Source organism: Diceros bicornis, chromosome 29 (assembly GCF_020826845.1).
Source record: "Diceros bicornis minor isolate mBicDic1 chromosome 29, mDicBic1.mat.cur, whole genome shotgun sequence".
Classification (NCBI taxonomy): domain Eukaryota; kingdom Metazoa; phylum Chordata; class Mammalia; order Perissodactyla; family Rhinocerotidae; genus Diceros; species Diceros bicornis.
This window is the reverse complement of record NC_080768.1, coordinates 36704920-36721305: the sequence shown is the minus strand read 5'-3', so window position 1 is coordinate 36721305 and position 16386 is coordinate 36704920. Positions and strand designations below refer to the sequence as shown.

At 32.7% G+C, this 16386-nt stretch overlaps 1 protein-coding gene across 1 annotated transcript in view; it reads right to left on the bottom strand.

The window, feature by feature from the left end:
• ADAM2 (ADAM metallopeptidase domain 2) overlaps positions 1-16386 on the bottom strand; it is a 141110-nt gene that overhangs the window by 53825 nt on the left and 70899 nt on the right. Inside the window, exons 11-14 of the mRNA XM_058525401.1 lie at positions 15486-15622; positions 8600-8780; positions 6784-6882; positions 6477-6672 (exon numbers count right to left, since the gene is read on the bottom strand). Coding sequence (XP_058381384.1) covers positions 6477-6672; positions 6784-6882; positions 8600-8780; positions 15486-15622 — 613 coding nt within the window. The remainder of the gene's footprint in view (positions 1-6476; positions 6673-6783; positions 6883-8599; positions 8781-15485; positions 15623-16386) is intronic.

Here is a 16386-nt window from a genome sequence, read left to right as displayed (position 1 = left end):
GAATTAGCATACGATTCAGCAAAAGAATTGAAAGCAGAGACTTGAATGATATTTGTACACCCATGTCCATAGCAGCATTATTCACAATATCCAAAAGGTGAAAACAACCCAAGTGTCCATTGACAGATGAATGGATAAGCAAAATGTGATATATACATACAGTGGAATATTATTCAGCCTTAAAAAAGAAAGAAATTCTGACATGGATGAACCTTGAAGACATTATGCTAAGTAAAATAAGGCTGTCACAAAAAGACAGATAATGTATAATACCACTTATATGAGGTACTTTGGGAATGGAGTTTCAGTTTGGGAAATTGAAAAGAGTTATGGAGATGGATGATAGTGATGTTTGCAAAATAACGTGAATGAACTTAATGACACTGAATTTTACACTTAAAAAGGATAAAAAGGTAAATTTTATGTTATTTATATTTTGTCACAATAAAAACATAAGAAAAAAAAGTCATCAAGCATATATCGACAAACCATATCCAGCAACATAAAAAAAGGTAATATACCATGACCAAGTGGTGCATTCCAGAAATGCAAGGTTGGAAATCAATTTGTGTAATATACCATATTAACAAAATAAAAGACAAAAACAATCATGATCACTTCAATAGAAACAGAGGACTGGAAAATACCATTTCACTCTATTAAAAACAAAACAAAACAAAACAAAACAAAACAACTCAACAAACTGGGTAACAGAAATGAACTTCCTCAACCTGACAAAGCGATTATGAAAAACCATTGGTAACGTCAATACTGAAAAACTCAATCCCCAACCCCTAATATAAGGAACACATCAGACTATGTGTCCTGAGAACCTCTATTCAACATTGTACTGGAAGTACTAACTAGGAAAAATAGCCAAGAAGAAAAAATAAAAGGCATACAGATTGTAAATTAAGAAATAAAATTATGCCTATTTCCATATGACATTTTCTTTTTTTTCAAACTCTACCCTTTTCTTATTGAGGTAACATTGTTTTAAAACATTATATAAATTTCCGATGTCATTATATTTAGATTTGTGTAGACTACATTACGTTCACCACCCAAAGACCAATTATCAGACATTTTCTGATATATAGAAATAGTAGGGATCCACTAAAAATAACTATTAGAACTAATAAAGGATTCCAGCAAGGTTGCAGGATAAAAGATCAATATTCAAAATCAACTGATATCTATACAGTATTAATGAACAATCCAAAAATGAAACTAAGAAAAATCTTATTTATAGTAGCATCATATAGAATAAAATATCAAGAAATAAACTTCACAAAAGAAGTGTAAGGCTTGTACACTGATAATTACACAACTATAAAACATTCAATTAAAAGAAATTAAGATCCAAATAATTGGAAGGCATTCCATGTTCATCAATTGGAAGCCTTAATATAGTTGATATAAAATTACACCTCAAACTGATACACAGATTCAACACAATTACTATCAAAATCCAGCTGCCTTTTTTGCAGAAATTGACAGGTTGATTTTAAAATTCAAGAAATGCAAGAGACCAAGGAGATCCAAAATAATATTAAAAAGAAGAAATAAGTTGGATTACTCACATTTCCTGATTTCAAACAAACTACAAAGCTACAGTAATCAAGACAGTGTGCTACTGACAGAAGCATATAGATGTGTAGATCAACGGAATAGAATTGAGAGTTTGGAAATAAACCCCTATTTTTATGGTCAAGTGATTTTTCAGCAGAGGTGCCAAAAGGGAGGAATTAAATGAGGGGGATAATCAGCTTTTCAACAGTGACACTGAGACAACTGGATATCCACATGCTAAAGAATGAAGTTGGAACAATTTCTCATACCATACACAAAAATGAACTCAAAGTGGATTATAGTCCCAAATTTAAGAGCAAGAGCCATAAAAGTCCTAGAAGAAAACAAAGGAGTCAGTCAGGACCTTGAACTAGGCAATGCTTTCTTAGATATAAAACCTAAATCACAAGCACAAAAGAAAAAAACAGATAAATTGAACTTCTTCAAAATTAAAATTTTGTGCTTCAAAAGAGGTCATCAAGAAAGTGATGAGATAATCTACCAAGTGAGAGTAAATATTTACAAAACATGAATTTGACAATAAACTTGTGTCAAGAGTATATAAAGAACTATTACAGCTCAATGATAAAAAGACAACTCAATTAAAAAATAGGTAAAGGATTTGAATAAATATTTCTCCAAAGAAGACATACAAATGGCCAATAAGCACATGAAAAGATGCTCATCATTCGTCATCAGGTAAATGCAAATCAAAACTACGAGATACCACTTCACACCTGTTAGGTCATCCACAGAATAACTCAGTATTACATGGATATCAATTCAAGATATATGAAGGAATATAAACAGCTAAGATGGCTTGCCTTGAGATATTAAAATAGTTATAAAGGCAGAGAAATTAAAACAGAGTAGGATTGGCATAGGTAGAGAAAAATGACCAAAAGAATAGAAGAGAAAATTGAGAAACACTGAAACACGTAGGTTTAAAAACAACCAACCAAGAAACCAACCAAACAGGTTCTTAGTCTACAGCAGATACGGCATTGTAGTCCATTCAGCAGTATTAAGTTGTGACAGCAAAGGTGGTTATCAATATGCTGTAACATTAAATTGGATATATGTCAAATAACACAAACACGCACAAAGACACAACCACATTCCTTCCCTCCCCAGCCCCAGGGAACCATTAATCTCCTTTCTGTCACTGTATATTTGTGTATTCTATACTCTTAATATAAATGGAGTCAGAATATGTGGTCCTTGTGACTGGCTGCCTTAGCTTTGCATAATGTTTTCAAAATTCATCCACATTTAGCAAATATCAGCACTTCATTAATTTTTATTGCCTAATAATACTACATATTTTGTTTACTCGTTCATCAGTTGATGAACATTTGGGTTGTTTCTACTGTTTGGCTATTATGAATAATGGTGCTATGAACATTTGTATATAAGGTTTTCAGGGGACGTATGTTTACAATACTCTTGGGTACATACCAGGGGTAAAATTGCTGTGTTCAACATTTTGAAAAATTGCCAAAATGTTTTCTACAGCAGCTACACCATTTTATATTCTCAGCAGTAATGCATAGTAGTTCTGATTTTGCTACATCCTCACTAACATTTGCTATTGCCTGTTTTTAAATTATAGCCATCCCAGTGAATGTGAAGAAGTATCTTAATGACTTAATGACTTAATGACATTTCCTTAATGACTAATGATTTTGAGCATCTTTCTTGTGATTAGCCATTTCTATGTCTTCTTTTGAGAAATGCCTATTCAAATTCTTTGCCTATTTTTAAATTTGGGTTGTCTTTTTATTGAGTTGAAAAAGTTCTTTACGTAGTTCTTTACAAGTTTAATACATAGACTTGTATACGAGTCTATTATAAGAAATATGATTTGCAAATATGTTCTCCCATTCCTTGAGTTTCTTTTCACTTTCTTGATGATATCCTTAGAACAACAAAAGCTTTGTAAAATGTTGATGAAGTCCAATTCATGCCTTTTTCTTTTGTCCCTTGAGCTTTGGATGTCATATCTAAGAAAACATTGCCTAATCTAAGGTCACTAAGATTTATGCCTGTGTTTTCCTCTAAAAGTTTTATGGTTTTTGCTCTTACATTTAGGTCTATGATACATTTTAAGTTAATTCTTGTGTTTAGTATGAGGTAGTGGTTCAAATTAATTATTCTGCCTGCAACTATACAGCTGTTCAAGTACATTTGTTGAAAAGACATGGAAGGTATTTTTGCTTGTTACAGAATTCTAGGTGGGTACTTAATTTCTTTTAGCCCTTAAGAGATGCCTTTATTTTGTTTTCTGGCTTTCATAATTGTTGAGAAATGAGAAGTCTGAGTCTTTCTTGCTCATTTAAAGGTATTGTGTTTCCCCTAAACCACCCAGATGTTTTTGTTCTCCTCTTTTTATTTATTTTCTGGCAGTTTTGCTATGTTGTCTTTATGTATTTTTCCTTTCAAGACATCCTTCTTAAGATTCTGAGAACATCTTGAATTTGTGGGTTGACCTATTTCATTTTGAAAATTATTGGTTCTTATCTCTTTAAAGATTGCTTCTTTCCATTCTCTGTCTTATCATTTTAACGACTCCCTCTCCTGAGTTAAGCAGATTGAGTGAGGCAGTGATCACATAAATCTAATCAAGCAATTATATGGGCAAGGGCTGATGTACAGTTTTATTCTGGATTCACCTCATTATTTTTGGTATGGCCCTTGAAAGCTACTGATTGAGAGCTTTGCAAGTATTTATCTTCTCTTCACTGAAAGTCTGCCAGGGATGAATAGTTACCCTTTAGAGAATCTCAGAACAACTTCCCAGCCTACTAATACAAGCACTTCGAAATGTAGCAAAAGCTTTTAGGAGAAGACTAAGATTTTCTGGATGCAAGATTCCTCCGCCATTTAGTCTTTGATCATCTTGTGACTGCAGGGAAGTTTGTAATGCCTTTTTAACATTTTTGACCTAACTGACCAAGTTCCTGAGCAGCTTTAGCGCTCCAAGAATGCCTCATGGGAAAAATGGTCTATAGTTTCAACAGCTCCCCCCTTAAATTTCAACTGCTAAAATTTTTTAATCTTTTTTTCTAGTAGATCTCTGCCCAAGCCAAGCTGATCTTCGACTTTCAGAACCTGCAATGTCCCTAGGAACATAAAGGCCAACAGTCCTCCCCTAAGATATGCAAAGTTTCTCTCCCATGGAAATTTAAACCATTAGTTGTCTTTGGTTTCACTGTACCCCAACGCCTTTAAAAATATCATCAACCCAATGTGTCTTGATTTTTCTAGTCATTTTCTTATGATTGCATCTGTCACTACTTGCTACATTCTTTCCCAAATTTAATATTTATTAGAAGTTTTAATGTAATTGATAAATATTTAAATGTAAATAATCTGCCTTAGTATTTGTTTTCCTATTCTATGTTCTTCTTTTTTTTACTATTCTTGCCTTCTTTTGGCTTAATCAAATATTTTCAATGCTTTTGTTTTTTTCCCCTTTATTAGCTTTTAGTTTCACATTATTTTATCATTCTTCTTGTAGTTATCTTAGATTATAAAATGAATATTTGACTTATATCAATTTTTAATTTCTCTCTGTATGTATATTAGTCAACAATGACTTTTACTAATTTCTATGATTACCTTTTCTTTTTGCTTTATTCTGCCCTCTCCTGGTTTAGTCTCCTTTTTTTGGACATCATTCACAATTCTTACAGAGATGAATGTGGAAAGTAAATGCAAATACTTTCTCTTTTTTGTATTTATCTTTTCAGCATTGGGGTGAAATTCTCAATTCCATCTGCCAGCTTAGACAGAAGTTCTACCTTTTCAGTGATTTAACCAATGTGTTATTTTATTTTTAAACTTTAACCAATACACCTTTCAATTCAAGATCTTCTTTTCCTTTCTATTACTTTCTCTTTCTCTTTCTATCTCATCTCTACCTCTATCTCCATCTCAGTATCTCATCTCTCACTCTCTATATATACTTATCTTTCTCTCTTGCTTCAAAATGTCTTCACTGTGGTTCCAAATCACCCATTTCCTCAGGAGAGCACTTTCCCATTTTATAAGTTTCTGTCCTCGTGTCTTTGTGTTGCCTTCTTTCAAACCAATAGTCATTCTGATTGTATGTTCATTTTGGGAGTTGATAATCATGTTACGACTCCCCTTCACACAGACATTAGAGTAGGCATTGCTACCTCTTCCAGTTGAGAGAAGGTTGATCCACCTGGCTATTTCTATGAATATCCTAAATATTTCCTCTGTCAATTGCTCTTGATTCTTCTGATATGGACATGAAATACTGTTGGCATTGCTGCTGTTGCCATTTTCTTCAGCAAATGATTCCATGTATATTCTGTGCCATGACTTTCCTTTTTGTTTTCAACCTTAGTTTATATCATTTTTAAATGATTTCATAGATCCTGGATTTCCGTGAGTCCTCTTTGGGATTTTCATGGGTCACCCTTGTATGAATGTGTGTCACCCAGGTATGAATGTGTGCATTTGTCTGTGTGTGTTTGTATGTGTGCTTTAAATTGTATTCATATGACAACTTATATTTATGACCCTTTTAATGTTCATAGCCATAAGTATTTATTCTATATTTATTAAGAAAACTGTGGATATGGGGTGAGAGATGGAAACGTAGCTTGTGTTCAGTCTGCCTTCTTCTTTCTTGAGTGCAGAGCCTACAGACTTTGAATCTTTCCCTTTATTATTTTGTGGAAATAATTCCGAATTTTAAACCCAGACAATTTGTATGATGTTGTTGCTTATAGTATTCCTCTTCTCTTGCTATAATCCTTTAAAACATTTATACTAAAAATCACATTTATTTTAAAAATCACAATTATATATCAACATCTCCTTCTCAGTTTCCAGAAAAATACATATATGGGAAATCAAATTATAATAAATACCTTCACCAAGTATATCCACACATTGGTTTGTCCCACTCACACATTTTCCATCCAGACAGATCCATTGATTCTCTCCACATGGATGCCCATTCTGAACATAAAGGTCATCTTGACATGATGCAGATGATCCATTGCAATATTCAGTGAGATCACATTCACCAAAGGAAGTCCTACATTCTTCTCCTTTTGCCATAAACTGATGGGTAAGGTAAATGATATCGAATAAAGTAGAATGTGAACATATAAATATGATAAAGAATGAGAACTTTACTATGTAGGTAATACAGAAATTTTAAAAGGCTCTTACGTTACACTGAGAACAGCATAGTCCATCAGCACAGTCTGAACCACGTGATAGTCTACATGTAGAAGCCTCACAGCATAAGTGTGGGTCCATAGCACACTCCTGAAAGGAAAGTCAAATGCTCTGAAATATTTTCCAACTCTTCTTTACATTGGATAGATATTTTAATGACGTCCACATATTATATAATATACAAGTAGATGCTTAACTTACATGTGTGCAAACAGAAAAAATAAAGACACTTACTCACTCCCTTATTTAACAGACATTTATTGGTCACCTACTATGTGTGAGACTGTGTATTTGTTATATCCCTAGAGTAGGTTTGACTATATTGGTAGTAGGATTTTCCGAAGCCCCAGACTCCACTAAAGCAAAGATATTGAGAAGATCTCTGGCTCTTGTAGACAAAGAGATAGTTAAATACAAGACATGAAATAAACAGATGTTATGATTTAACAATTTCATTATAGTGACTAGTTCGTAATCAACCTTTATGAATCTACTGTATTTTAATAAGTCTGTAACTTTTATGAGATATTCAAATTTTACTTTACTTTTAATTCTCGAAAGACAGAGAGCTAGAAAATAATATTTCTGAACATAACTGAAATTATTACCTCTATATCATTCATCCATATCTTATTATGCACTGTTTTATGCTTTAATTCACCTATGCCCAGTGATTCTGTTTTTAAAAATTCTATTATTAGGCTTAATAAAAGCAGCAGATAAGAAAGGAGAAGACTAGAGAGACAATGCATTCACACACACACATTCACATTTTTAAATTCCCAGGGATTTGAAATAGGGCTAATTGGGCAAAAAAATTTCAGTAAGTTAAGCAAAAACAAATTATGGATTTCAGTAGTCTTAATATGAGTTATAGCATGATACTTACTAGGGCACACTAAATTTGCTTATTTTCCAGAACTATTCTGCTAAATCAATGTCACTGCTTTTGCTATCTATATGGGATTCCAGAAGGTAAATTATATCACAGGAGTTTGGGACTCAATTATATGACATTTAATAGAGCTAAGATACACTACTCTCAATTTTTGTTAGAAATTTTCAAGATGTTTTCATTCAGATCCAAACAAGCAAAAATGAGTGGGTAAAGGGGAATAATTCCTGAAAAGCACGTCAGCCAACTACGTATCTAAAAGCACACTTTCCATGTTGGGGAGGGTACACATGAATAACCTTAGCTGCTGCAGTGGGGAACTGAACTCCATTCAAATCTTGATTCTCTCACATCCATACCACTCACTATGAGACTCACAACCTCTCTCTCCTTCATTGCATTCCCTTTATCTCTACTCTTTCCACCTCTCTCCAATCCAGCAGCTTTATCTAAGACTGGGTTGGAAAAATCAGCTTTTATTGATTACGTATGGTCCAAATTTTTTTGACTTAAATATTGACCTGGTTTAACATATTCAAAGCCACAAATGTGCCTTCTATGTTTTACTGTTCAATTGTGAAACTTTATTTCTATCTTTCTGAATAGCAGAGGATCTTAAGAAGAAGAAATTCTAGGGAAGAATACACTTAAGAGGAAAAGTGTAAACCTAGGTCAACTCAGCTGTGGGATTAATGATCTTGAAAATCACCATATGGATAATCTATAAACCATTGAATCCATATACCAATATATAAGTACATTCATTAGTTTATTATAATCCTTACATGCCTTCCTTGTAGAAAAGTGAGTTTGATAAATTGGTATTTTTATTATAAAATGGCAGTATAACACTACAAAAATTAATAATTTTTTATGTAATTCTGGTATATATTCTTCCAAATTAGTACCCACCTCTTCACTCCCACAGTCACATTCTTCTCCTTGTTCCACTTGTTTGTTACCACACTCCGCAACTTTGTATGATAGATCTAAACGTGGTTGATTTTGAAGACATTGGGACTTTGGCTTTGAAATAAAATGTGCAAAATCTTCCAGGCTGCAGTTGCTAAAGATCTTCACACCACTGAAATGACTAAAAATACATCAAACTTCAATTTTTTATGTAAGCATTGCTTCCATAAACTACCTAGCCTCAGAATAAAGCTATTTAATAGCATTCCATGACAAACAAAATGCTCAATTGTGTTAATGTCAAACTTTCGTTTTCTGTGCGTGGGAAATACACTGTGCAAGAATTTATAGTAAATATTTTTAGTAGAAATACTAATCAAAAAATATTTATTGGTTCTTATATTACACTTATTAGTGACACTGCTTTCTCTTGAAGCTCTTATCTCACAAAGTGCTCCATCTCTGTTTCATTTGTTGCTTCTCTTTCCTTTCACGACTTCTAAATATTATAATACCCTTGTATTAACAAAAGAGATTGGGCTTTTCCCTTCTTTATCTATATTTATTCATAGATAATCTTATCCAATTCTATATTTTAAATAATGCCTATACCTGACAGCTCAGATATTTGTTTCTCTAACTTAAGCTTAACACCTAAACTCTAGAGTCCAATATCCAATTCTTAATTCAGTGTTTACACAGAGATAACATTTCTAAGCACACATCTAAAATACTACTCCTTTACTTCTCTTTATTTTCTTAGAGACATCTATTTTTCTTCAGACTATTTATCCACAACTGGAATATTATTTATTTAATTATTTATTGATTATCTTGTCCTACTTGTTTTTAGCTCCAGGAGAAAAAGCATTCCAATTGTTTTGTTCACTAATGCAGAGTTAACAGCTCAGTGATCTTTTTTTTTAAATGAATGAGTGTATGGTTGAAACCATCCATTGTAAATAGTAGATTCTCTGGTTACTGTTTCACTATAATTTTTATTGTTCTGAATAGTATTAACATGTAAAAGATTATAATCATAAAGGTCTATAATTGACAAGTAGATATAGCTAACATGAATTTATTGACTTTTAAGGCAATAGACTCAAATCTTAGTCATTTAGAAAGTGTTATTCACATGAGAACCTCAAACAAATTAGAGATTTGGGGACAAACTACCAATTGTGGTAATTTTTTTGTGGTCACATCCTTCTGGAATATACCCTTTCATTATATTAACCACAAATAATGGATTTATTATTACATTGCCAACAATTCAGATGATTTCTCTCTAAATACCAGAAAAATAAGGAGAAAAAGCAATAGAACTTTACTATTACTAAGAACTAGTAATGCAAGATATGTTTAGTATGTGTGAACTGGTTTACAGGGGATAGGCTTTCTGGTAATGAAATTAATGTTGTCATTAGAAAGAAAATATCAACCATAATTATATCTAGTTGGAGAATTCATTTGGAGCTTGAATCTTTGCACAGATTTGATGGATGTTTCCATTCTCTATTCTCCCATTTTTCCTTGATAATAGAGCCTCTGATGTTCAGTTAAATACATGGCTTCTTTGTATGATGCCTACATTTCTTAGCCTTTTGTAAAGTTAGGAGTGGACATATATAAAGGTCAGATAATTGGCCTATAATGAAGCCATAAATTTAAGTTCTAGGAAGTAATTTTGACAGCTATGCTTTTATGTACCCCTTTATTCCATTGGTGACTATAATTTTGGTTAATTGTTGTGGTGAAAGCTTCCATCATGGACTATGAGGTGAACTTGAGAATGGAAGCCATTGTGTAGAAATCAATGTAAAATTATACTGTGAAATGGCATACAATTAATAGAATGCTAATTTTCCAAAATAAAAACAAATTCTCTTTGATTTAAACTATTATTACTTTGGGATTTCTGTAAATTTCAGCCAAATCTAAATACAAATTCCCTCTCAATAAATATAGATCTCGATCAGGATATTGCTGTTTTAATCACATTTCAAACATTCATTTCCTCACCACAAAACTGCAAAGCATTGACAACAGGATGCAATGTTCTCATTACAATGAGGAATAGAGAATAATAGAATGGAGCATCTATTCCTCAATACATAAGCTAAACATATGTCCAGTATTTTGCATTTTTTAGAAGAAGCAACATTCAATAGAAGTAAAATTAATAAAACCTGTCTTCAAATATAACTTTGAAGAAATTATTGGAGGCATCTCAATTACTAACTAAAAACAGAAAAATAACACTCAACACAAACTCCTTTTACTTTGAAGTATGTACAGCATAGAGAGAATCAAGCAAAAATGGAAAACAAAAGAGATAAAAATAAATACTGTTTTTAAGTAAGTCTCAATAAACTTCGAAAGATGTACACCTAAATATATATTTTTGGACCACAACAGATATTAAATCAGAAATCAGTAATAAAAAGACATCTAGATTATCCACAAATGTTTGAAAATTAACTGATATATTTCTAAAATAATCCACTAGACAAAGAAGGAATCACGAAGAAAATTTGAAGATATTTCAACTAAATGAAAAAGAAATATAAAATATCAAATTTTGTGGTATGTAATCAAAACTTTTAAAGGTAAATGTATAGCTTTAAAGGTCTTATACAAAAAGAAAGTTTAAAATCAATTATTTGAGCTTTCATATTAAAAATCTAGGGATAAAAAAAGAACAAATTTACCTCAAACTATGCATAAATAAAGAAAAAACAAAGTGGACAAGTGATGGGAAACAATCAATAAATTTAAAATATGGTCTTTGAAAAAAATCAAATAATTTGATGAAATCCAAGTTAGAGTGATTAAGAAAAAAAAAAGAGAAAACACAAATTATCTAATTCAGAGATAAAAAAGGTCATATCACTAGAGAGCCTAGTGACTTTTAAAGGAAAATAAGTGAAGATTATAAAAAACTTTATGACTAATTAATCAATTTCTGTGAAAATATTAGAAAAACAAAAATAACCAAAATCTAAATATCCTCGTATCTTAAAAATTAATTATTAAACACCTTCTCTGAAAAAGTTTAAGTCCAGATGGCTTCACTCGTGAATTCTATCAAATAATTTAGGAAGAATTAATATCAACTTTCCAAAATCACTTTTAGAAAATTTTATGAGGCCAATGTTACCCTGACAATGAAGCCAGTCAAAGGAATTGCAAGAGAAAATAACCAAAGATCATTGTCCCTCATAAATATGGAGGCAAATGTTAGAAAAAAAATCCAGCAACAAACAGGAAAAGTACATTAAAAGGACAATGCATCATGCCCAAATGTGGTTCGTTCCAGGAAAACAAAGTTATCTAAACAATTGAAAATCAGTATAACGTATTTCAACATATCAATAGAATAAAGTAGAAAAAACACGTGATCCTCTCAATATGTTATTAAATCTATTTATGATGAAAACTTTGGAAAAAAAAGGAATAAAAAAGAATTTCCTCAATCTGATTAAAAGCCTCGATGAATAATTTTCACCTAACATCCTTAATGGTGAGGATTAAGGATTTTGCCTTTAAATCAGAAGCACAACAAAGACAGTGACATACTCCATTTCTATTTTACGTTGTATTGGAAGTCCTAACCACTGTAATAAGGCAAAAAACAGAAATTTAAAAAATACATAAAGATTGAAAAGGAAAATATAAAACTGTAGGTACAAATATTATTGTACATGTATAAAATTCTAATAAAGTTAAAGTCCCAGAACTGAGTTAATTTAGCAAAGCTGTATGATAAAAGTTCAATATAAAATAATCAATAATATTTCTATATACTTGCCACAATTGTAAATTTCATAGTCATAAACAGATACAATTAGAAAAACAATAAAGGCCAATCTATTTACAGTTAATTTCTCCAAAGAAAAGAATTGAGAAAACACTGCATTTTGAAAGGTTCCAACCATGATGAGAATAATTCAGGCATCTCAACAAAATAATCTACTTTCAAAATTGAACAGAGAATACCTCGACAATATTTAGAGGGCAGAGGGTCCAGAGAGATATTAATATTTAAGATCTTTTCATCCTTCCTATCCTTTCTCTACCATTATAACGAGTATCATTACAATCAGAATCACAAGAAACATATCATCATCATCACTGTAAAAAACTTGTAAAAAAAACTGTAAAAAAAACATGGTAATGTAATCAAAGATAAATACAAAATTTAATAAGCAGTGGTCAATATTATTAATACAAACTATATAAAATGTCATCTCTCTTTATTTAACCAGAAAAGCAAACAAACAAACAAACAAAACAAGGCCTAGAGGCCAGCACTGTGGCCTAGTGTTTAAGTTTGATGCTTTCTGCTTCCCAGGCCCCGGTTCGTGGGTTCAGATCCCAGGCGCAGACATGCACCACTCATCAGCCATGCTGTGGCAGTGACCCACATACAAAATAGAGGAAGACTGGCACAGATATTAGCTCAGGGTGAATCTTCCTCAAGCAAAAAGGAAAAAGAAACAAGGCATGAACTTGATTGCAGGAAATTTCTTTGGGACATAATGCTAGGAAGCACGATTAAGGGAGTAGGGATGGAGAAAGAGAGAATGAGGAAAAGTCAACATAAGTATGTTGTATTGAGGTGGTAATGGGGGCTCCATTCTGCTGAGAAAACAAAGAAGTGTACAGAATAGACAATGGAATGGTCCTTAGATGGTCAGGAAGCTGGTGTTCCAATAAAGTGGTTGAAGGTTGCTCCTGTGAAGGGAGTGACTATCATTTTAAGGCCTGTTTATGGATAGCCTAGGGAAGAAGCTGGTTGACATTCATGGATTGCAAAATATTGACCATGTCACCGAGTGCTTCTTGTGAAGTAAATACTTTCTGGTGGGACTTAAGACATAAATACCACATACTTAGTGCCCACTCTAAATCAATTCATATGCCTCTTCCTCACAATTCCTTGTCTCTAAATGTCCAATCTAACAGCATCTAGATCTATGATGATCTATATCTAGACTTTCTTAATTTCTTGGGCAAATACCCAAGTCATTTGCCACCGCTCAGGCTATATAGATCCCAATCTCCTGCATTTCTCTCAAACAAGATGGAAAACCAAATGTACTGTTTGCAAACATGCTCACTGGGGGGCCAGCCCAGTGGCATAGTGGTTAAGTTTGCAAGCTCTGCTTCAGTGGCCCTGGGTTCGCAGGTTCGAATCCTGGGGGCAAACCTAGGCACCGCTAATCAAGCCATGCTGTAGTGGTGTCCCACATGCAAAATAGAGGAAGATGGGCACGGATGTTAGCTCAGAGCCAATCTTCCTCACCAAAAAAAAAAAAAAATGCTCACTGGGTCACTTACCATTTCCTACTTGTCTTTAGGTCTTAATCTAATTGGAGAGCAGTATGGAACAGTGATTTTTTTTTTTTAATATTCCATCTAACATATTGAGAGAAACTGTTCTTTAAACAAAACAGGTTTTTCTTCCTCTAGCAGCCATTTTTAGGGAATCCCCATTTGGCCATTGGTGTGAAGTGACTGAGAAACATTGAGAAATATGCAATAGATGTAGGTTATATGGGGATCTGGGATCTCTGTTCACATTATTTACTTGTGTTATCTGGACCGTTTTTAGCTTGCTCCCATATATACCATTTTGGTCATCAGATAGATCAAGATGCCCACTGGATCTTACAATTTTGTAGATCTAAAAAATACCCAAATTATGATGAAAATATTTAACTTCAGTAACATAGTCATTTACTATTTCCTGGATGCATGCTCAACTCTACAAGGTTCCAGTAGCCCACCAGGAGCTGTAAGAGAATTCTAGGGTTCTGCACTACAAATCTCCTATCAATACTTTGCAGAGAATCCACATGTAACCTAATCTACCAGGAATATCTTTAGTTTTATTGTATCTTAATGGTCATAAACACCAAAGAACAAGGCATCTTGCATCACAGCCTGGACCTGCAGTGCCCTTCCTGTACATCATCTCCAGCCAAAGGAATCCTTGTTGCCATCAGATCATTTATTGATCCAGTTTCACAATCATTTCATAAAAGTTTGTTTTCTATAGCCACTTCTGGGATAACTATTTTCATATGGGTTCCTCCCAAATCAGAGCCTGAGATAAAAATTGAGTGCAAGTATTTTTAGGAAATGATTGTGGAGCAGGAGTGAAGGAATGGAGAGAGTGAGATGTTGTCAAGTTTGCTGCTATAGACAATGGGGCTTGATTTTCTACGACATCTGAGAAGCAGAAAATGTCTCCAAGAAGCATCCATCAGAAAGATAAGAGGCTGGCTCCAGTCATGGACTGGATGATGGTTTCCCTTAATCCCCTGACTATTTGGTCCTAATTCTATAAAATCTCATAGTGTACTCTAAGAATAATGATGATAATAGCAAACAAAGTCACTAGGTCTTTGAGGCATGATAACGATAGCTCAAAAGGCCTTCTCTAGTGACAAAGAAAAGGCTAAATAACAGCACCTTTGAAATCAATAGATGCCAAGACTTCAGGCCAGGGAAGAGTTAAGGGGATTCGTGCAGACAAGGCCGTACTAATAAACCATTCTTGAATAGTTATCACAAGCCTATATTTGGCTTACCAAAACATGCATTAAATTATAAAATCATGCAAGTAAATATAGTGATAAATGCAGAGTTAGATCACATATGAGAAAGCAAAAGTGATGTTAGATTAAAAGAGATATTGAGATCTATATGCAGCATGGGCATTAGAATATGTATTTTGATCTGGGGGCCATTGGTCACAGGTTATATTCGACCATTATTAATTATTTTAACAGCTTAGACTTTCTTAAACTAAATACACCAAACTTATTTTCATATAAACTATATATGTAAAGCATATAAAAATATGGCATCTTACATTGCTTCTGGGTTCATTATGCAGACAGCTCCTGAGCACTGGCATTTGTTAATGTCATCGTAGGCTATCCCCATACTGATACTCAGTAGCTGAGCTATAATAACTGCAAGTGATTCCAGACTTATGGTTCTGGGATGCTGGGGAAAAAAAACGTAATTGTATACACTAACATTTTAGGAGAGAATTCATTTACCTGGAGAATAACATAATTATTAAAAATAGTCACATGATAAAATGGAATAGAGGCATCTAGCATGTTAACCAAAGAAGTGCCATCCATGTTGACCTAATATGTTACAGGTACCATTATCAATATAAGAAAAACATGAAAAGTGAAATCTGAAATTTTACCAAAACGTAAATGTATAGTCCATTTGGTGACATCAGGCCAAGAAAAAAATTGCCCCAATAAGTTTTTAATTATATATAACAATAGGTATATTTATATTTGTACTCACAAAATAAAATCTTTAAAGACACACTTACACACATACAGTGTCAAATCATTAACAAGTTGTGTTCACTTACAATTTAATTATTTGGAGATGATACTTTATACGATTGTTTTATAAACTTTTTAAAAATCATAAATTAACCCATTGAATTAATTTATATTATGGTAAGAATGTCTGATAATAAGAATACTGACTATCCAGTTATTTAAACTTTATTTTCAAAACTAAAATGCCTTTATCATTTTTCTTTTTGTAAATGTAAGATGCTTATTATAGCATATTTTGACCATACTAAAACAGAATATTTATATATACAAATTCATATACATAATTTATTTATACCTATTATATGTGCATACATACGTACACACATATTTGCAAAGTGTGTGATTGTGACATATACCAGTATAACTACTACCTTGTTCAAGATACAAAATATTTTTATT